General features: G+C 45.0%; 3 protein-coding genes across 3 annotated transcripts; 2 read left to right on the top strand and 1 right to left on the bottom strand.

Annotated features, from left to right (window-relative positions):
* Nucleotides 1–226: 226 nt before the first annotated feature.
* On the top strand, nucleotides 227–3,315 carry LOC127318717 (protein CHAPERONE-LIKE PROTEIN OF POR1, chloroplastic). Its single transcript, XM_051349195.1, has 5 exons — nucleotides 227–411; nucleotides 496–608; nucleotides 1,910–2,292; nucleotides 2,627–2,703; nucleotides 2,775–3,315. Exons 1-5 carry the CDS (start codon nucleotides 335–337, stop codon nucleotides 2,923–2,925), a joined length of 801 nt encoding a protein of 266 aa, XP_051205155.1. The 5' UTR covers nucleotides 227–334; the 3' UTR covers nucleotides 2,926–3,315.
* A 46-nt stretch (nucleotides 3,316–3,361) lies between these two features.
* On the bottom strand, nucleotides 3,362–4,739 carry LOC127318716 (probable 2-oxoglutarate-dependent dioxygenase AOP1). The gene is made up of 3 exons (XM_051349194.2): nucleotides 4,279–4,739; nucleotides 3,881–4,205; nucleotides 3,362–3,784 (listed from the first exon to the last, which is right to left on the bottom strand). The coding sequence occupies exons 1-3, from the start codon at nucleotides 4,629–4,631 to the stop codon at nucleotides 3,515–3,517; spliced, it is 948 nt and encodes a 315-aa protein (XP_051205154.1). The 5' UTR covers nucleotides 4,632–4,739; the 3' UTR covers nucleotides 3,362–3,514.
* A 4,559-nt stretch (nucleotides 4,740–9,298) lies between these two features.
* Nucleotides 9,299–21,951, top strand: LOC127318610 (uncharacterized). Its single transcript, XM_051349093.2, has 3 exons — nucleotides 9,299–9,660; nucleotides 9,760–10,106; nucleotides 21,545–21,951. Exons 1-2 carry the CDS (start codon nucleotides 9,373–9,375, stop codon nucleotides 10,072–10,074), a joined length of 603 nt encoding a protein of 200 aa, XP_051205053.1. The 5' UTR covers nucleotides 9,299–9,372; the 3' UTR covers nucleotides 10,075–10,106; nucleotides 21,545–21,951.
* The last annotated feature ends 468 nt before the right edge of the window (nucleotides 21,952–22,419 follow it).

The raw sequence follows: 22,419 nt of genomic DNA, 5'->3' as shown, positions 1-22,419 counted from the left end.
ACGCGCGGGCGCGATTTGGATCGCCCGGTTGGAGATGCCCTAATAGCGTGCAGTTCGCAAGTTTATTAGGGACAGGCGAATGGGTTGATCGAAAAAATTGCTGATCATAACCAGCCCAGTTGAAAAAAGCCTACTAGCCACAGCCCACAAGCCTTGAGCTAAGACGGCCTAGCCCACAAGGCCCGACAAACGCGTCGCGCTCACCTACCTCGCCGCCTCCGCCTTCCTCTATCCAGTCTCCTCGCTGTTTCCTCTTTGACTCTCCCTCTCCGATACCGGCACACCGCCTCCTTCCTCTCCACCTTCCACCGGCACCTCGACGCGGGCGACAGAGATGCAGGCGGCCGTCGCCTTCAGCCAGGCATCCTCTCTCGCCCGCCCGTTCCGGCGGCTCGCGAGGCCCTACCACGCGTACGCTCGATTCCCCTTGCTTCAATTCCGTTCCTCCACCTTCGCCTCCTGTATTTGACCTTGTGGGTTTGGTGGATTTTGCAGCGGCGGGGCGGATAGTGGTGTGGTGGTACGGGGAGGCGTGTCGCTCCCGCGGCTGCGGCGCTCCTGGTGCTCTGCGAGCCTCTCCGTAGGCGCCGGCGGTGGCTACGGCAGTGGTAAGAACGAAAAAAAAAAAAACCCTTGCTCCAGTTGATGCTGTGGATGATTTCTCTGTGTTACCCTGGCCCTGTTAAGTCTGGCGATACCTTGCTGATTGTGGAAGCTGGAGATGCTAGCTTTGCAGCTTTACTCCCTTTAGGCTAAGAGTATTTTTTCTTTTTTTTAGATGTTTATTGCTCACTTTTAGGCTAAGAATCCTAGCCTTCATGATAAATGGTACGATATGGGAATTTGTGACCGCGTGGAAGTGTGAATAGTGGGGTGAACGGGCGGTTCTGACCTTAGCTGTATGGCTCTTTCAGTCCTAAAACAACTAGCAACAGTTGGCTTCAGTGCCAAGGGCAATGCAAGAGAGGCCATGTTTGCTGTATGAATTTCCAAAACTTTTCTGGGATTGTAGGTTGCCAAGCTGCTGTTAATTGTTTTCAGTATTTATTCTTACCTGCACAGCTAGAATCAAATGACATGAACCTGATGCATTTGCTTATTTGTAAGGAAACTGTGGACAATCAACTATAACCCATTTGCCATTTTGTGGGATAAAAGTGATCCTATGAACTACATGTCCAGTGAAATCAAAACGTATTTCCTAGCTGCACTGGCCATAAACCAGCCATATCATATGACTAGATGTCCTTTTTGCCATTTTGTGGGATAAACGTCATCATATGAGCTAGATGTCCTTGCTATGTACTCCCTCTGTTTCAAAAGAAGTGTTGCAGATTTGTCTCGATTCGCATGTATCTAACACGTCTAGATACATGCGAATCTAGGCAAATCTACGACAGTTATTTTGGAACGGGGGAAGTATCTCGAAACTGGTTGCCTGAAGCTATTTCCTAGCTTCATTGAGATGCTGAGATAAACCCAGGCAGGTGAATTCTAGCTACAAAACCCGCTTTTCATGTTGTGAGACTTCAAATATGACTTGCTTCTACAAACACTCAGTTTGCTTCTAGCTAAATGTTGTTTTGTCTTGTCGAAAGAGTAGTTGAAACATAAATGTTACCATTTACTTAGCTCTAATAGATGTTTGCAGAACTTGCAATTGAACTGGTAGAGATTGAATCGGTAAAGTTTTGCGTAACTTGTGATGAGTGGACCTGAAATGCATGCCTTTTATCATTTCACTGGGTGCCGAATGCTCAAGTTTTCTGTATGCTTTTCTTGCTCACCGCTCTTATTTTACTAACTACGTGTTCATATTAGAAACGTATGAGATTCTATTTTCAGTTGTGTGATCTAATTTGGTCCATCTTTTGTATGTCTATTTGAGCTGGCTTCATGTGTATTGTAGAGCATGCTCCGGTATTCCCAAGACAAAAAACATGGGATCCCTACAAGCTTCTTGGTGTTGATCGTGATGCAACTGAAGAAGAAATCAATAGTGCAAGAAACTTTCTTCTTCAACAGTACGCTGGGTATGAAGAAAGCGAAGAGGCAATTGAAGGTGCATATGATAAAATAATGATGAAAAGCTACTCACACCGTAAGAAATCCAAAATCAACCTGAAAAGCAAACTTAAAAAGCAAGTGGAAGAGTCCCCATCATGGGTTAAGACACTGCTTGGATATTTTGAGGTGCCAGCGATGGATGTTGTGTCCAGGCGATTGGCTTTTTTTGGCTTTTTTGCTGGGTGGAGCATTGCAACTTCTGCTGGCACTGGACCTACCTTCCAGGTATGCTTGCGATGATTCTTCCAACGGATTTAACAATTCTTGTCTAAGCATTAAACCCGTTAGAGATAAGAGCCTAAGACTGTCTGGAATAGGGTGGCACAAAATTCTCCTATGAATAGATTGTGTATCTATGGTCGTTTTATACTTTATGGAGTTTCATTCAACGTTCTTGTTTTCTTTTTGTAGAAAATTAGGGGCTCACAATGACTTGAAGATTTTTTCCTTCCGGTTTGAGATTTGGAACCATTAGACTGAAAATCTACATATAAGATTAAGCCTGCTTTACCAATGATATTTTCCTTACTGGTTCTAACAAGATGGTTTTCTGTTGCAGCTTGCACTGTCACTAGTTTCATGCATATACTTCCTCAATGACAAGATGAAAAACCTAGTCAGGGCATCTGCGACAGGGTTAGTGAGCATTCCCATAGCAATGTACCTCACTAATTATTTCAGGGTATTTACTCGTTTTGTTCCTTCAGGCTTGGAGTCTTTGTGAGTGGCTGGATAGTAGGTTCTCTGCTCGTTCCAGTGATCCCGACATTTATTGTCCCGCCTACTTGGTGTCCGGAGCTCCTTACTTCGCTGGTTGCTTATGTATTTTTGTTCCTGGGATGCACTTTCCTCAAGTGAGATAACTGAAACAGCGTACCAACTGGAAACTGTTGTGGTTTCTACAAAATCATCTCTTACTGACATCTCAATGGCAAGTCCAAAGTTCTGGAGTAGCAAGTCATTCATCTTTTTGATCTGGGAGTATATGATGACGCCCTAAACTGAACCTCACCCCAGGATTGTTCAGATCCCTAGAGTTTTCTCTCTCTCGTTTTCTGTTATATGTGTAAGAGCAGTGATCGTTGTTCTACCCAAGGCAAGCCTGTTATTATGTGTCACTGAAGTGTAGAGGCATGGTATTGTACATGTATATGACTCCCAGCTATTGCAAATGAATCGGTGTTGTACGAATTTATGCTCATGACCCTTCTTTTTTGATAATATGATCATCACTCTTTTGTGTTGCCATGGGCCCGAGCTACCTCGATAATTTGCCTTCGTTACCAAAAGAGAATTATTTTTAACGAGGGTTGTATTAAAAGTTTCATGAAATGAGAAACACGTTGCAATTCGAGTAAATGTTAGCAGCAATGGCGACCTGTCATCTAGAAAAAGAGAGCAATTACGACCTCGCTTGAGGATGGTTCTTGTGAACTGCGCGCGATCATTACATTGGTATCTCATCCTTCTCCACGCCACAGAAAGCCTGCAATGGGTCACTGAACTTGCGCCCTTCATCGGAGTGCCTGAACTTGCTGTAGTCGTCGTTGGTGCAGGGACGGTACACCAGGGGTTGGTCATCGTCGACGAGCTCGTCCATGGCGCTGAGAAGGACGCCGTCCTTCCCTCGGCAGCCGAAGAGCATCGAGAGGCGTTCGCGGTTGCTGGGCGTCCTGACACGGTGAAGGCACGGCGGCACCCTTCCGTTGGTGACGACCTGCGACGAGACGTACGGCGGTGGCGTCGTCAGGATCGGACATGCGCAGACAGACGATGAGCAAATGCAAGAGAGAATGCATGGGCTCGATCTTACCGCGAACAGCTCGCCGGCCACGAACGTGACCGTGCCCGGCTGAGGCGGCACGGCGAGCCAGGTGCCGTCCTTGGCCTGCACCTCGAGGCCTTCCACCTCGTGCTGGACGATGGTGGTGATCATGCTGTCGTCGCGGTGCGGCTGCATGGACATGCTGGTATTCGTGTCCGGCGGGACACCGTAGCGCGACAGCCTGATGGCGTGGGTGAGCGTGTCCAGGTGCGCGTCGATGTGCTCCTCCTTGACGCCGAGGCCCTCGAGGATCATCTTCTCCACCGTCTGCAGCAGTTCTAACATGTTCTTGGCTGCCGACACAATTGTGTCGCTGCACATGGAAGGGCAGAGCAGTGAGTGATGGCAGATTCTTGTTGAAACGGAAAGCTGGTGGGCTTAATTACCAGAAGGCGGGGTTCCCCTGCGGCCACAAGAGGTCGGCGAACTCGCCGACGCGGCCGGCGTCGGTGGCGTCGGCGAGGCGCAGGCTCTCCCAGTTCATGCCGGGGATGTTGGAGATGTACCCTCTGAAGGGGCCCAAGGCGGAGGCGTTGCGCTGCTTGGCCTCCGCCGGGAGCGCGAAGATCTCCGGCATCGCGCGGCCGAACAGCGCCTGCCGGAGCTCGGGCCCGAGCGCGTCGTGCGCGACGACGACGAACCCGTGCGCCACCATGGACGCGGTCGCCGCGTCACGGGCTTCCCCCCACCCTGCGCCTCCATGCTCCAGCCCACGGAGGTCCACGGTGACGATCTCCATCAGTCGCTGCTTGAGCGGTGGCTTAGTGAATCTGTGATCCTTTCCCTGCTTTTTGCGATGAAGACGTGTAGCAGGTAAAGCTAGCTATAAAAGTCAGCGGATGAGCTGTAGGATAAGCTCTTCATCATGTGACGCTCTTGCTTTTTTATTGAACTCCAATGGAGCGGAGCATCAAAGTGTTTTCATGTTACGACAGTTGTCTACGATAAAGAAAGAAAACCCAATAAGCTACCAACTCTTTCGCTTTATGTGCTAAAATCCTAACCCAATATAATATAATTTATTTTTCTTACTTGTTTATGATAACCTTTGTTTTGATGAGTAATGAAAGCACTAAGATTTAAATGTACAAGCTTAAAAAACATTAAGTGTGCATCATGCATAGCGTACTTACCAAATAATGGAACAATAATAGAGAGCCAAATCAAGTTTATGGAAAAAATATTAGGAGATGATTTGGGCCAAGTTAGGTTACCACCACTATATATACCTTTTTGTAAGCCGCGACATGGGATGAATTGAGTCTGTGAAATCCTCGGCGATGTGTAAACTCTTCTCATGATAGTGAAATTTTACAGGTTACCGCCATGATATTTTTTCCCCTCCCTGTTGGAAGGGTCTTCCACATTAAAATTATTATGCCCGTGTTGGTTTGATATATCTTCTTTCTCTATTACATGTCGTGATTGTAATGGATGACCCCTTGCGTCACATGTGGAACCCTAGGGCCGCCGCCCAAGCCGCTCCTCCTCCACCGTCACCGATCTTCACAACGATGACATCGACACTCACATTGAAGGTGTTAAGATGCTTCTTCTCTCATTTGGATTGATGCCAACCTGCTCGATTGTTGGAAGCAACATTGAAAGTGCATGGAGCCCCCATGTGTGGTTTTGGTAATTAATGACAATTCCTACGGACAAATGTTTGCATTGAGTTATATTTGTAGGAGTTGTCCATAGGCAATGCTTGAACCATATGTTGGCTTCAACATTGCAATAAAGAAGAAATTGATGAAGAATATTAAGTATCAAGTATGTCTTGAAGATGAAGATGAAGTGATCCCTCAAGTTTAACTTCAAGACATCAACATGATGAAGAATGAAGAAATAAAGTGTAAGTTCAAGATGAGCCATCTCGAAGAGATCATTTGCTTGAAGCTTGTCATCCATATGGTGATCATGGCTTTGTGAAGATGCGTCGAAGAAGAAGCTCTTCCATGGTGGATTACGGGGGAGCAATCCACAAGTTTTCGTCAAGCAAGCACAATCAAGAAAGACGTTTCATCTTGTTGTGGTCAAGATCGTCATCATCGAGCTCAAGAGGAACGCGCAAGGTTAATGTTTGCTCTTGATAGGGTTTCTTTCTTACCGGTTTAATGGTGTAGTTGAAGACCAGTTTATAGTTTAGTTGTTATACTATCGAGAGGGCTCTCGAGTGAGTAACTCAATCGTATCGTTCGGAGAGAGCTCAAGTCTTTATATCATTGCATCATCTTTTTTTCGTTGTTATTTATATCTTATCCATCTGGTATGTTGCCACAATGTCTCTTCCTAAACAAACTTGTTTTTTACGTTGCTAGTACATGGTTAATGCACATACATGCTCATGCAAGGCAGCTGGCTTAGCTACAACAAGATTGAATCCATTGCTGCTACTAAATACTTCTATTTATCTCTATCACTAGTGCTACTAATTGAAATGGACCAACAAGTCAGGTTCTACTCACTGTATGTGTCTATTTTTATTGCATGCAAAGATTAGCACCAAATTTACATGCTAGAGATTTAGAGGAAAAAAACTAATTGGAAACTATTTATTGTTTGAACTAAAGTAATTACTCAAAATTTAGGGTTATCACAAAGTAGTTGGAAAGAAAAATTACTGTCCCTGGGCGGAACATTAGTTCTTATCAATGTTGTACTAAGTAATATGATACTGTAAATGATATCTTTCTTCCAGCTCTCTAGAGGAGTCTTAAAAAGATTGGATAATTTCCAATCAAGATTCTTCTGGCAAGGGGATAGTGAGAAGCGTAAATATGGACTGGCTAAATGGAATGTGCTTTGCTGCTCCAAAGACCATGGTGGAGTTGGAATCCAAGACCTCCAGGTTAAGAATAGGGCCCTACTTGGTAAATGGTTGTTCAAGTTACTTACCGAGGATGGTATTTGACAAACACTCGTAAGGTGAAAGTACATTGGGTCAAAGACGTTGTCTCAGGTCTATTGAAAACATGGGGATTGGCATTTCTAGGCAGGTCTTATGGCAACGAAGAGGTTCTTCTTTCCATACGGATCTTTCTCTACAAGGGATGGGTCGGAAGTTCGTTTCTGGGAGGATAAATGGCTAGGTAGTGCCACGCTCCGAGAACAATATCCGGTGGTGTATAATATTGTGTGTCACAAATGCGACAGTCTCGCTAAGGTGTTGGAAACTTTCCCACCGAATGTGACGTTCAGATGAAGTCTCATTGGATCTAGACAAGAGTCATGGAATGACTTGTTACATCGTCTCGATTCGGTACATCTGGCGCAGGGTCCAATGAGTTTCATTGGAATTTTATTGGGAGTGGTTCGTTCTCGATGGCTTCCATGTACAATGTTTTAATCCAACCTGATATTCTTGTCGATAATAATTCAAAAATTTAGAAGATGAAGATGTCTCTTAAATAAAGATGTTTGCGTGGTATCTTCGTCGTCGTGTGATTCTCACCAAGGATAACCTTTCTAAATGCAATAGACAAGGAAGTAAAAAAGTGTGTCTTTTTTCATCATGACGAGACCATAAAATATTTATTCTTCCCGTGTAAATTTTCTAGATCTATATGGTCAGCCATCCAAATAGGTTCTACCTTGTACCCACCACGTAATGTTGTAAATATTTTTGGCAACTGGCTCAACAGTGTGGATACCAGGTTTAAGTGTCTTATTAGAATGGGAGCGATTGCTGTTATTTGCTCGCTATGACTATGTAGAAAATGAAAAGGTTTTTAACAATGTATCCTCTTCTCTTACGTAGGTCATCTACCGGTGCATAGCTACGCTCTGTTTATGGTTGCCTCTTCAGCGAGCGGAACATCGCGACCTCTTTACGGAGGTGTCTACAAGATTGGATGATATAACAAGGGATATTTTTTCCAACATGGATGACAGCGTGACTTCTGATTGGGCCCTCTTGCTTAGACATTTTTTTCTTTCACTTCATTCATTTTTGAGTAGTTTGTCGAGGACTTCGTTGGTTTTTGGTTGTAATAACTCTACTGGTACGGCTGTGTGCATCCTAACTATATAGAGGCCAGGTATATTGCGTCTAAAGTAATAAAGTGTCCATTATCGTTTTTTTTCAGAAACGAAGTAGTACGGAGTAGGAAAATTGGCTGAGATAGTATTGGAAATTAAACATTATACTACTGGGTAGGGGTGGACACAAAGCTCAAGGCTCGAGGCTCGGCTCGGGCTCGACAGGGCTTGGCTCGGGCTTGACTCGGCTCGAAGGTCAGGCAAGCTAAGCCTAAACCCTTTGACGAAGGCTCGAGGCTCGACAAGCCCGCTCGATGAAGCTCGCAAGCCGGCTCGAAGGCTCGATGTAATAAAAAAAATTAACACTTCATAGATGTAATATATAACAATTAACAATTATAAACAACAATTGAGCATAAATACCTTGGGTCTAACAAGTTTCACAAAGTACCAATAATATAACAATAGCATATTATCAAAAGTTCACGCAAATGCATGCACCTAGATCAATAGAGAGTGTCAAACATCATCTGATCATCGAGGCAGGCAGTTAGTTAAACAAATAAAGAGCTAATAGACATGAGCCAGGTTGGAGCAGAACAAATGCATGCTCAATTGAACGACAGGTTGCATCAAATCGACACATCCAGCGCTTTCCTTTCCTGGTTGCTTTCAGCTGGTGGCGGAGTAGCATAGTAGCAGCTGATGTTACAGACTTGAGAATCAGAAATAGAGCAGCCGGTGGTGGAGACTCGAGAATCGGAAAAAGAGCAGCCTGTGGTGGGAATTCGTGCTGATCTGGTTGGAGGAGACGAGGCCGCCAATGCCAGACACCGATGGAGAAGCTTGTTGCACCCAAGATGGAAGGCCGGCGGGAGAAGATCCGGAGACCGACGGGCGGCCGGCGGCTGGCGGAGGGCCGCCATTAACGCTAGCTGTCTATGCCTCGCAGGACCTAGGAGATCATATCGGGAGGACCAGGGGGTAGGCGGAGACATGGAGAAGGAGATGAGGGCAGTGACGGCCGGCGCTGGATGCGGTGGCGGCAACGATCCTAGCGAGATGTGTGAGCGATTGACGGGAAAAGCTATCGATCTGGACGAGATGGGGAAGAGATTCATCCACGCGGGGCAGGTAATCTGACTGTATCCTGTAGGCGCCAGGCTCGACGAGCCGCTCGAGCCGAGCCTCAAGCCTCCCGAGCCGAGCCTCGAGCCTCTTTTCTGAGTACGTTTGTGCCACAAGCCGAGCCAGGCTCGGCTCGAGTTAGGCTCGGCTCGGCTCGATTCCACCCCTAGTACTGGGTGTGCCTAGCAGATTCACACCACACCCTACCAGGTTTCTCAATCCGAAACCCGATACCCGTGTGTTGGCCACAGCACTTGAATTTCGTCGCCTTCCTCTCCCACACCCAAAGCAGTCCACCTCCCCAAAATTCCGCTTCCTTTCCTCTCAGCTTCCAAGTTTCAATAGTCAAGGTTCTAGGGTTCCCAATCCCCATGGAGGCGCCTCCACGCGGCACCTTCTCCTCCCGCGCGTTCTCGGCGGCCTACCTGGTTGCGACGGCGGCGCCTCCGCGGGTCCGCTTCGCCGCGCTCTACCTGCTCCTCGGCGCGCTCTGGGTGGCCAACGCGAGCACAATCGCCAAGGCCTTCGAGCGCTGCTTGGGCGTGGACTGCTTCATCTTGGAGAGAGAGTGCCGCCTCTCCCTCGCGTTCCCGGTCGTTGGCGCCATGTCGCTGTTCCTGCTGCGCGGGCACTGGCGCAGATTGTCCCAAGCCCGCGAGGTGTTAATTCTCTCGCCAATTTTACCTCTTTTTTTTTTCTTTCTCAGCAGTCACTAGATATGCTAATTTTGCATGCGCTGGAGCTCCTGGTGCTAGCAGGATGCTGTTCGAGCTCAGGTTGGCCTTCCTCCCGAGGGGCCTGCCCAGGAACCTGGACGCGCTTGCCCTCCTGTTGCCAATATGGGCCACCGGACCGATTTCGACATGCATCTTGCCGTCTGTGTCTTCGCCGCATGGGTGGTCCTTGGTCTTCAGGGTATGATGTATCGGCTGCTCTCGCCTGAGATGGGGTCTCCTCTGGCTTTGCTTGGCAACAGCTTGACCAAACTTGGATGCCTCGGCGCTGCCTATGTCTGTTGCCTTCTGGTGATTCCCTGCATCATGCTCAGATTGAGACATGGCTCAGATGGATAAGGGCGGCGTCTTAATGCACAGGCTGTCTTGAGGTATGTCTTATGCAGATCGTTTTTATTCTCTAGAATGTGGGTATACATGATGTGTGGTATACTAAGGCTTAATGTGTTTGCTTTGTTTGACTGTTTGGTGTTTGTTAATTAGACTTTAGTTTGCCAAACTCGAAATACGGGATGTAATTGGGGAAGATGCAGTGCATCATCTATATTTGGCTTACATTCTTAGTTCCCCGGCATTCCTTTGAATTGCTCACATGATGTTTGGAATTTTTTTTATTGTTTTTTCCTTGAATAAAATGCTTTCTTGAATGCTTACGAAGGTGGTACCACTATTGTTTGCGTATTAGATAGTACTAGATTGCTTTCCCGTGTGGAAAATAGCATGGCATCAAGGCATATGCTTTATATATTATACATGCCTTTTGTTGTGCTCGTAGTTTGGGTTCACTGATCGAAGTTGTTCTGCCTTCTGAGGGTTTTAACATATATATGGAGGCTCTGTTCACCACTTGATAGAAGTTGGTTGCTTTGCTGCTCCTGTTTGTCATGTACTGTGATCGTACCATAAATGTTTCATCAAATTGAGGATTCAGATTTCAAAGATAAAGGGCAGGTTGGAGTAGATAATGTGACAACTTAATGGTGAAAGTTTCATCTACGGTGATTCAATGGCTGGTTATTGAACACGCCTACTCATGGTCTGGTAATGTGCTAGCTTCGTCATGCTCCTCTAATTGTTGGTTTCTTCCGTAGCTAGTTTAGATATATTGATCAGCTTGTTGCAAGGCAATTGCTCATCTGATGTAGCAATGGGATTTTACTGTAGGACCATTGTGCATGGTAATGCAAGATTATGGTTAGGTTGTTATTATCTTTGATCTGCGAATAACCCCCTTTTTTGTTTGAAAGTTTGATGTGTAATTTCATACCCCTGCTATAGCTATAACATAATTTCTTTCGGTTCTGAGATTTTCCATTGCATATTAAATTTGGAGTGTAGAACGTCAGCATTTGATTGCTTTATTCGTGCTAAAGTGGCAAAATCATATGGAAATAATAAAATCATCTGTAGCGCTCAACTGTGCCTCACTGAGCTTATGGAGTTATGGTGAGTGGTGTTACTTTGTTGAAGAATAATTAATTTGGTGTATTTGCACGTGATGATAAATGTGTCAGTGTGCATTAATTGCTAGTGCAAACCCATTCTTAAATCATCCCTTCTGAAGGTTTGATACTTCACGTAATTCTGTTTGGAACTTCCAAGTCTGGAAAACCATTTCACCTTTCTGCTTTCTCGCAAAACAAATTGTGATCTCTTTATGCTGCTCTTTAGTTTTTGTGTATTCCAGCTCCATTTTGTATAAAGTGGTCTTCAAAATTCCATGTGGTTGGTAATGAGCAGCGACTAGCGAGTGCCTATTTTCCTTTCATATAATGTTTGGCCTGTGCTTCCATAGACCTCCAAGCTAACAATTGCATAACCGTACCATTATGCACGTGCTCCTTCCACCGGCGCTAGCGGGTCGGGCTAGGTTAGCCCCCGAAGATCCATATCGATTGTACCCTTGTACTCGTTGAAAGTATACGGTGTACCCTTGTACTCGTTGAAAGGGTATATGGTATATGTACGTTTTGGTGTATACGTCAGATGGATCATGTGGTGGTCGTCGTGGGTTGTCACTTTCCATTCTAACGTAGCTTGATTAGCTCGTCGCAGCCGCCAGCTTGGCCGTCTCCGGTCTAGATCTGCTCCGGTGAATACTGCTTGTCCGCTCGATCGCGACAAGGATCCGGCGTCCAACCTTGGCCCGACTCCACCCCTCCCACGACCGTCGTATAGGAAGTTCCCAGCAAGACCATAGTAAGCACGAAAATGATAAGGAGCCATATGATATTGATGCTGAAATGAATAAACTGCGAAAGTATGCGGCTGTAAAGGCCATGATCTTTCTTTCCGAAGAGGCTGCCTATTATTTCTACAACAAGTATGCCAAAGAACATGATTTTAGCATTCGACGCGAGAAGAAAAAGAATGATATTGATGAATTAGGGACACGCACCATACGGTATAGGCGGTTTCTTTGCTCCAGGGCGGGGACACGTGAAAACAAGTACTCCCTCCGATTCATATTAATTGACTTCAATATGGATGTATCTAGAACTAAAATATGTCTAGATACATCCATATTAGAGTCAATTAATATGAATCGGAGGGAGTACTAAACCATGGAAGGCCGAAGGTATAGGCACCGACCCGAGTCTCGCTGCAACTGTGGTGCCCATTTGAGTGTGTCGTGTAACAGAAAAAGGGTGTTTGGACTGTTCTGAGATTTGATGACAATCACAACCATAAGCTTGCTACAACTGATCAAATCGCTTTTCTTCGGTCTCATTGAAAGATCAAGGTTCATCAGAAATCTAAGATCATGTCACTGGGAGCTGCTGGGATGAGATTATTCAACATTATGAGGCCATTTCTCAGCTGGAAAGTACAACAGGGTAAGATTTGTAAAGAAGGATCTTTACAACATGTTTTGCCGTGAAAAGAGTAAGATGATCGCAAAAGGTGACGCCAACACAACCATTGGCATTATGGAGAAGCGGAAGAGAGATGATCCTGAATTCTATTTTGACCACAAGGTTAACGAAGATGGTAAATTGAAACACCTGTTCTGGTGTGATTCTCAGTCTTGGCAGGACTATGCCGACTTCGATGACGTGTTGCTGTTTGACAGCACGTACAAAACAAATCGGTATGCTATGCCGTTCATACCTTTTGCGGGATTGAAAAATCACCGCCAGACTATTGTTTTTGCATGCGCCATTGTTTCGGACGAGACGGAAAAAACATATAAGTGGTTGCTAGAAACATTTTCCTGAAAGCCATGTATCAGCAGAAGCCTAAAGGGGTCATCACTGATGTGATGCTGCAATGATCGCCGCTGTTGGTAATGTCTTTGTAGGCGTGTGGTACCGTGTTTGTACGTGTCATATTGAGAAGAACATGAAGAGGCACCTTGGCCCCTTGGCTCAGAATGAATTCCGGACGCTGCTATACTTCAGCACTTCGGAAAAAATATTCGAAGAGAGATGGAGGGCATTCGTCGAGAAGCATCAGACGACATTAACCAAAGACTGGATGAAGAGGATGTATAATAGGAAGAGGTTGTGGTCTGTCGCGTATCTAGCGAATGGATATTTCCTCGGAATGAAAAGCAACCAAAGGAGCGAGAGTTTGAACTCCACCCTACACACTCACCTTGACTTTTGACTGACAATGGTGGATATGGTTGTGCATTACGAGAATAACAGTAGCCGTGTCCGGGAGGAAGAGGCCTGCCAGGACACCATAGACTCTTAGACATTACCGGTTGCAGTTACCAAGTACAAGGATATATAGATGTCTGCTGCCCGTAAATTCACTGCTACAGTCTTCTAACTCATTCAAGGCTGAAAAAGATTGGGGGACTAGAGATTGTAGATCAACTTGGATGTGCTGTTGGGTTAATAACCTTCATTGTGTCATGGATGAATAACCATCGGCATTTGTTTTCAGTGGACTACAGACCTGAAAGCAATGAGGAAACAATAACGTGCAGCTGCCGAAGGATGTATCGGAAAGGGCTATCTTGCAAGCATATCTTGTTTGTTTTGCATTATGTGGGGTACTCTGAAATTCCAAACTGTTGTCTACTCCGAAGGTTCTCGAAAGATGCGAGGTATGGTTTTGCCCCCGAGATGCGAGAGTGATTTGTATGGATGGGGATGGGCAGGGGTAGCTGAGCGGAGAAATTATAGCGAGCTTACCGTAGTTGGAGCAGAAGCTTTTGATGCCGCATTGCATGACCCAGAATCTTTCAACGAGCTTATGAAATGTATGAAAGGCATAATATACAGGAGAAAAGGCGTCCAGACCACTAATTCAACGGCTTACCATGAGGACGCACAACACCGAGGAGATGCAGCAGTAGTGGGTGATCCTGAACAAGCTGAGATCAAAGAAGCACCTAAACAAAACAAGAAGTATTATAAAGACAAGAATACGAATCAACAGACGTAAAAAAATGGCAGGATACTGTCACACGACGAGCGGAATAAAGAGAGGGTGTGCACTGCTTGCAATCAACCAGGTCATAACAGAAACAACAAATGAAGTGCAAGCTACATAAGGAGTGAGTGTTTGGTTCAGCCCTACTTAAATAGCTTGCACTAATCTTCTACTATTTTATGTGCCACTGACTTCTGTGTTATTTCATGCAATGCAGGTATGAGGGACCATCAGAAGTATGAGGAACCACCGGAAGTACTGACAAGAATTTTTATACTTACAACACAACAAGGAGAATTTTGTTAGAAACAACCTAGAACACAACTTATGTCTTGCACACATTTCAAATATGATTACAGACTGCACAAACACATTACACTAAATGATACTCACAACACAATATGGAGAATTTTGTTCACAAATAACATAGAACACAACTTATGCCTTGGACACATCGCGAATATAACTACAGACAGCACAAACACACTAATACTTGCCCCCTTGAGGCTTATCACTCCCAGGCTTGCTTCTGACGCTTTCTCATGAATGAAGATTCATCATCTGGGGCAGATGTGGTATGATCTCTGGAGGTGAGCTTGTCCCTCCTTCACCGTGTAGATCTTGTTGTATATCTCATAACCGAGATAGCCGTCAATAGCTGCGTATTCGAGGTTCATCTTGGACAGTGGCTTGCATTCCCAAAAATCATGCCCTTTCCTCTTTCGCCGGTTGTACTTGAACTCATTCTTCATGTTGGCAAACTTGGGATCAATGAGCTTTGCTGCAAGATTAGCCATTCCAGCCTACGCTTGACCTTTAATCTTGAAAATATCCTGGATGTCGATGTGTCTCTCTTCTGGAACAGGAAGACCACCGACAGCACGAAGAACGTTTATGTCATTTCTTTTGTCAACACTAGTAAAAGTGAATTGCTTGTCCTTGAGAAAAGTCAATAGGCGCGGACAGTGATCCTTGCACCTGCGTTAAGAGCAGCACCGATAAATTCAATAAGTAATGTAATGAATTGCAGCGCAACCATGGCATATGTTGATTGGTCGGAAAATGTAGGGATGCTTTAAATATTCACGGAGACATAAAATGATGAAATCGTACCTAATGTACTGGAATACAAGAACGTGCTCCCTCATGGCGATTTACATTACAACCAACTTGTGTCCGCTAGAGTCATACTCGAGATCCAAACCAACGAACTTGAACTTGTCCTCGTCTTCGTCGAGCCAACCCTCGTACATACGAAGAACTCCATCAACAGTCGCCGCCTTATTAGTGTAGACGACGTCGATATATGTCCTCCCGTGCGCAAGGATGTGGTGTTTCTCTGTCGTGGACTTCTCGTCTCCGACCACGACGAAGGAAGAGGTAGGTGCCATGGACCGCGTGGGAGCAAGGGAACACTAGGATGCGGTAGACGAACGACCGGGGTTGGGACAAAATGGTGGAACTGCCACAGTAGTGGGCGGGTATAGGGGCGGGAGGCGAACATGCAGTTAGAGGTCTAGTGGCCCATTGGCCCGTTACATGTCTGACGGCCTAACTGAAAAGTTTTTTAATTTCTAACCGAAATACAGATGTGCTGCAGCGGAAGAACACGCGAATGGGCCAATGGGCCGCCAGACCTCTAACTGCATGTTCGCCTCCCGCCTCTATACCCGCCCACTACTGTGGCAGACTGGCAGTTCCACCATTCTATCCCAACCCCGGTCGTTCGTCTACCGCATCCCAGTGTTCCCTTCCTCCCACGTGGTCCATGGCATCTTCCTCCGTCGTGGTCGGAGATGAGAAGTCCACGACAGAGAAGCACCGCATCCTTGCGCACGGGAGGACATATATCGACGTCGTCTACACCAACGAGGCGGCGACTGTTGATGGAGTTCTTCGTATGTACGAGGGTTGGCTCAACGAGGACGAGGATAGGTTCAAGTTCGTTGGTCTGGATCTCGAGTATGACTCTAGCGGACACAAGTTGGCGGTAAGGAGCACGTTCTTGTATTCCACTACATTAGGTACGGTTTCATCATTTTATATCTCCGTGAATATTTAAAGCGTCCCTACATTTTCCGACCAATCAACATATGCCATGGTTGCGCTGCAGTTCATTACAGTACTTACTGAATTTATCGGTGCTGCTCTTAACACTGGTGCAAGGATCATTGTCCGCGCCTATTGACTTTCCTCAAGGACAAGCAATACACTTTAACTAGTGTTGACAAAAGAAATGAGAAAAGTTCTTCGTGCCGCCGGTCTTGCTGTTCAAGAAGAGAGGCACATCGACATCTAGGACATTTTCAAGATTAAAGGTCAAGCGCAGGCTGGAATGGCTGATCTTTCAGCAAAGCTCATTGATCCCAAGTTTGCCAACATGAAGGAGTTCAAGTACAACCAGCGAAAGAGGAAAGGGCATGGTTTTTGGGAATGCAAGCCACTGTACAGGATGAACCTCGAATACGCAGCTATTGACGGTAGTTATGAGTATACAACAAGATCTACACGGTGAACGAGGGACAAGCTCACCTCCAGAGATCAGACCACATCTGCCTCAGATGCAAAAATTAGGATGAATCTTCATCCATGAGCAAGCGTCAGAAGTAAGCCTGGGAGTGATAAGCCTCAAGGGGGCAAGTACTAGTGTGTTTGTGCAGTCTGTAATTATATTCGCGATGTGTCCAAGGCATAAGTTGTGTTCTATGTTATTTGTGAACAAAATTCTCCATATTGTGTTGTATCATTCAATGTAGTGTGTTTCTGCAGTCTGTAATCATATTCGCAATGTGTGCAAGACATAAGTTGTGTTCTATGTTATCGTGAACAAAATTCTCCTTGTTGTGTTGTAAGTATCAAAATTCGCCCTTTGACAATCATACCAATGTTTGTAAAACAAATGATACACAAGTGCAATAATGTGTATCGATCAAGTAGTGTAGTTCATAATGTAGACACACAATTAATCATCACATTTTTGTCAGTACTTCCGGTGGTTCCTCATACTTCTGATGGTCCCTCACACCTGCATTGCATGAAATGACACAGAAGTCAGTGGCACATAAAATAGTAGAAGATTAGTGCAAACTATTTAAGTAGGGCTGAACCAAACACTCACTCCTTATGTAGTCTGCACTTCATTTGTTGTTTCTGTTATGACCTAGTTGATTGCAAGCAGTGCACACCCTCTCTTTCTTCCGCTCGTTGTGTGACAGTATCCTGCCATTTTTTGATGTCTGTTGATTCGTATTCTTGTTCTTATAATACTTCTTGTTTTTTTAGGTGCTCCTTTGGTCTCAGCTTGTTCAGGATCACCCACTACTGGTGCATCTCCTCCGTTTTGTCGTCCTCATGGTAATCCGTTGAATGAGTGGTTTGGACGCCTTTTCTCCTGTATATTATGCCTTTCATACATTTCATAAGCTCGCTGAAAGATTCTAGGTCATGCAATGCGGCATCAAAAGCTTCTGCTCCAACTACGGTAAGCTCGCTATGCTTTTTTCGCTCAGCTACCCCTGCCCATCCCCATCTTACAAATCACTCTCGCGTCTTGGGGGCAAACCATACCTTGCATCCTTCGAGAACCTTTGGAGTACACAGCAGTCAGGAATTTCGGAGTACCCCACATAATTCAAAACAAACAAGATGTGCTTGCAAGGTAGCCCTTTCCGATAGCTGCATGTTATTATTTCCTCTTTGCTTTCAGGTCTATAGTCCACTGAAAACAAATGCCGACGGTTATTCATCCATGGCACAATGAAGCTTATTAACCCACCAGCACATCCAAGTTGATCTACAATCTCTAGTCCCCCAATCTTTTTCAGCTCCCCTTGAACGAGGTAGAAGTTTGTAGCAGTGAATTTACGGGTAACAGACATCTCTATATCCTTGTACTTGGTAACTGCAACCGGTAATGTCTGAGAGTCTATGGTGTCCTAGCGGGCCTCTTCCTTCCGGACACGGCTACTATTATTCTTGTAGTGCACAACCATATCCACCATTGTCAATCCGAAGTCAAGGTGACTGTGTAGGGTGGAGTTAAAACTCTCGCTCCTTTGGTTGCTTTTCATTCCGAGGAAATATCCATTCGCTATACGCGATGGATCACAACCTCTTCCTATTATACATCCTCTTCATCCAGTCTTTGGTTAATGTCGTCTGATGCTTCTCGACGAATGCCCTCCATCTCTCCTCGAATATTTTTTCCGAAGTGCTGTAGTATAGTAGCGTCTGGAATTCATTGTGAGCCAGGGGGTCAAGGTGTCTCTTCATGTTCTTCTCAATATACCACGTACAAACACGGTACCACACGCCTGCAAAGACTTTACCAACAGCGGCGATCATTGCAGCATCCCCATCAGTGATGACCCCTTTAGGCTTCTGCCGTTACATGGCTTTCAGGAATGTTTCTAGCAACCACTTATATGTTTCTTCCATATCGTCCGAGAATGGCGCATGTAAAAACAATAGTCTGGCGGTGATTGTTCAATCCCACAAAAGGTATGAACGACATCAGCATACCGATTTGTTTTGTACGTGCTGTCAAACACAAGCACGTCAACGAAGTTGGCATAGTCCTGCCGAGACTGAGAATCACTCCAGAACAGGTGTTTCGATTTGCCATCTTCATTGACCTTGTGGTCAAAATAGAATTCAGGATCATCTCTCTTCCTCTTCTCCATAATGAAAATGGTTGTGTTGGTGTCACCTTAATTTTGCGATCATCTTCCTCTTTTCACGGCAAGACATGTTGTAAAGATCCTTAAATACAAATCCTACACTGTTGTACTTCTGAGAAATGTCCTCATAATGTTGAATAATCTCACCCAGCTGGTCCCAGTGACATGATCTTAGATTTTTGATGAGCCTTGATCTTTCTATGAGACCGAAGAAAAGCGATTTGACCAGCTGTAGCAGGCTTACGGTTTTGATTGTCGTCAAATCTTAGAACAGTCCAAACACCCTTTTTTCTGTTACACGACACACTCAAATGGGAACCACAGTTGCAGCGAGACTCAGGTCGGTGCCTATACCTTCGGCCTTCCATGGTTTAGTACTTGCTTTCACGTGTCCCAGCCCTGGAGCAAAGAAACCGCCTATACCGAATGGTGGGTGTCCCTAATTCATCAATATCATTCTTTTTCTTCTCGCGTCCAATGCTAAAACCATGTTCTTTGGCATAGTTGGTGTAGAAATAATAGGCAGCCTCTTCGGAAAGAAAGATCATGACCTTTACAGCCGCATATTTTCGCAGTTTATTCATTTCAGCATCAATATCATATGGCTCCTTATCATTTTCGTGCTTACTATGGTCCTGCTGGGAACTTTCTGTCACCTAAACAAATATGACAAACATGGCGTAATTGTTACTGACACTTTGATTTGTTCTACTAGATTATGCATTGCAATACAGCAAAAAAAAGCTTACATCGCTTTTGCATACAGATTTTGACTGCTGTGAAACCCCCCTTCTAATGATTTTGACTGCTTAGGAACATCCTCTTCATCAGCAAAGTCTTCCAAATCAGAATCCCCGTAGTAGGTAAGCTCACTGTTTGTGACTACAACAACATGCACAATTTGTAGGAAAATAGTAAATTACATGTATATTCATCTTCAACTGGAAGAAGGCAAGTAAGAAAAAAAGAAAACATACATCACTCGTATTTTTCGAGGTGGGTTCATCATTTGTATCACTTATGCTGTCTTCATCATCGATGTCCATCTACAAAATTTGCAACAAGGAGGCAAAATTAAAGGACAAGATATCCCATACTGTGTGAATAAAATATAAAAAGGTGAGTGACTCACATTATCAGACTCAGCTACAGGATCACCAAAAATGCTATTATCATCATCAGAATGTACTTCATCCTCATCTTCTGAAGATGACATATCAAAACCCTCCCATCTGGAGTCATCAACGTCCATACTTACTTTCTCATTGTCAATCCGAGAATCCATAGAGCCGTCCATCTGTCCAAATAAAACCAACATCACTGACCTAATCAACATAAAAGCTCGGCTTGGAATTCATTGTGTAATGCAGATCAACAAAAAAATCCCAAAAATTGGTAAAAATTTGAACAACAAATTAAACCCTAAGCATAAATGCGACAATAAAGGGAATAACAGTCTGGCGTGGAGGGCTAACCTCTTCTGGGCGTCGGTGGCTATCAGGGCAGCCATGGGAAGTTAGGCTCGGCGGCGGTGCGCATGACCTCTTGCTCTGCCTTGCAATGGAACGATCTATATGTCGATCGTGGGGAGGCGGAGGATGGATGACTCAACGTTCGCCGCCGTATCGTTGTCGTGCGCCCCGCGGGGACGGCCAACGATCCACCGGAAGCGGGAATGATAGGAGATCGCCGAGGTAACCAGCCACACCTGCTACGATCGACCGGGGTACGTGGAAATGGCGGTGGTGAGGGATCGACCGGCTTCAACAAGACGGAGAAATCAAAACCCTAGGTATGAATGGCGGTCGTGGGAGGGGTGTAGTCGGGCCAAGGCTGGAGGCCAGATCCTTGCCGCGATTGGGCTGGCACGCATTATCCACCGAAGCAGATCTGGATCGGAGATGGCCGGGCTGGCGGCTGTGACGAGCTGATCAAGGTACGTGAGAATGGAAAGTGACAACCAATGACGACCACCACATCGATCCATCGGACGTATACACCGAAACATACATACACCGAAACGTACATACACCGTATACCCTTTCAACGAGTACAAGGGTACAATCGATATGGATCTTCGGGGGCTAACCTAGCCTGACCCGCTAGCGCCGGCAGAAGGAGCACGTGCATAATTGTACGGTTATGCAATTGTTGGCTTGGGGGTCTATGGAAGCACATGCCTATTCTTAAATTGAACCCCTTTTACTATCCTCTTTAGTCATTGTATCGATCTTCTTAAATTGTCATTCAGAGTTGAAATTTGAGTGGAAATGGCTTTGGTTTTGTATAGCTACTTGGCCAGGCTTTAAATAGTACTGAACATGTTGTGTAAGGTCACGAGAAATTGTTGACTCCTTAAGAATTACTGATCCCTAGAACCCTCATCAGTTTAAACGACATACGTTATGTGCCTTTGTAATAGTGATCTGGGCATAATTTCCTCACAACCTGTGAGTTACTGGTCACAGCAGGACCTAGAGAGCTAGTGCTCATTAATTTTCTATTGTGTATTGTGCGATATAAGAGGAAATGCACGTAGCAAAATAGATTCAGAGTTTTTGTTTCTCTAGTTGTTGCCTTGTGTTTGAGCAACATACTCCTTGCATTTATGCTCTTCTGATTGATGTATATTTGTGGGAATTTTCACTTATGAACGATGTATTGATTGGTGCATGGTAGTTGAGTGTTTTAGCAATTTCTTGTATAAAAGCACCTGATTTTGCTGACTGTTGTGCCAATTTCAGTTTCAGGGCTGTGATCTAACTTTTCCATCGGAGATACAGTACAATTGAGGGCCTTTTTGCTGCAGCGAGCATCATGGTTAAGATTGCTAATGACTGGAGTAACGGAGTGAGATATTTTATGTACGGTGGTGTTGTTTCTCTTCCGAAATTTATCTGGATATGCCTAGGGTGATCATGTGGCTAACTTACCATTGCTGAAAACATATATACCTAGATACTGGAAATCCGGAACTTATCTGGGTATGCCTAGGGTGCTGTATCAAATATGGCTAGCTTAGAACGGCTGAAACTGCTAAAAGTCCAAAACTGCTCCAGTGATTGTACTGCGGTCGCGTCACCCTACTTCCCAAGAAACTATCGTCAATGGGGAAGTGTATGTTTTATGCAGAGATTTGTGTTCGGTTGTATCTTTAGCTGTCATTTCTCTCGTTACTTGAGTGCCTGATGTGCTTGGCGTTCCTGGAAACATTTTGCCACACTTGTTAGCTATGATTCAAATTTTCTTGGTTATAACAAAGATCATTGTATGATTGTTATCCAGCGATGCAGATTTGCTGCAAGCTGGATAAACATGGCGCAGTTACCTCCGTGGCAAACATTGTGTTGCGGAAGAAACAAGACTGAAATTTTATTTGAATCAGCGTCCTTTGAAAGGATCGTATGCCGCACCTAGATGGGGGGGGGGGGGGGGGGGGTGAATAGGTGCTAACCAATTTTTAGTTCTTTTTCAATTTAGGTTTGATACAAAGGTAAATTCTCTAGATATGCAACTAAGTGAATTTACCTATATGCCAAGACTAACAACTAAGCACGATCTAACTACACAATATATATAGGAGATAGAATAGGATAGAGGTAACCGAGAGTGGAGCACG

This window comes from Lolium perenne, chromosome 7 (assembly GCF_019359855.2).
Source record: "Lolium perenne isolate Kyuss_39 chromosome 7, Kyuss_2.0, whole genome shotgun sequence".
In the NCBI taxonomy this organism is placed as follows: domain Eukaryota; kingdom Viridiplantae; phylum Streptophyta; class Magnoliopsida; order Poales; family Poaceae; genus Lolium; species Lolium perenne.
The sequence above is the reverse complement of the archived record's forward strand: the minus strand, read 5'-3'. Positions and strand labels throughout refer to the sequence as shown.

Bases quoted from the DNA above. Each gene is read 5' to 3' on its own strand.
- LOC127318717 (XM_051349195.1), top strand. From the start codon at position 335: ATGCAGGCGGCCGTCGCCTTCAGCCAGGCATCCTCTCTCGCCCGCCCG. The intron at 412-495 runs GTACGCTCGATT...TGGATTTTGCAG, and splicing joins CTCGCGAGGCCCTACCACGC to CGGCGGGGCGGATAGTGGTG. The intron at 2,293-2,626 runs GTATGCTTGCGA...TTTCTGTTGCAG, and splicing joins GCACTGGACCTACCTTCCAG to CTTGCACTGTCACTAGTTTC.
- LOC127318610 (XM_051349093.2), top strand. From the start codon at position 9,373: ATGGAGGCGCCTCCACGCGGCACCTTCTCCTCCCGCGCGTTCTCGGCG. The intron at 9,661-9,759 runs GTGTTAATTCTC...TGGTGCTAGCAG, and splicing joins GATTGTCCCAAGCCCGCGAG to GATGCTGTTCGAGCTCAGGT.
- LOC127318716 (XM_051349194.2), bottom strand. From the start codon at position 4,631: ATGGAGATCGTCACCGTGGACCTCCGTGGGCTGGAGCATGGAGGCGCA. The intron at 4,206-4,278 runs GTAATTAAGCCC...TTCCATGTGCAG, and splicing joins CAGGGGAACCCCGCCTTCTG to CGACACAATTGTGTCGGCAG. The intron at 3,785-3,880 runs GTAAGATCGAGC...GTCTCGTCGCAG, and splicing joins TGGCCGGCGAGCTGTTCGCG to GTCGTCACCAACGGAAGGGT.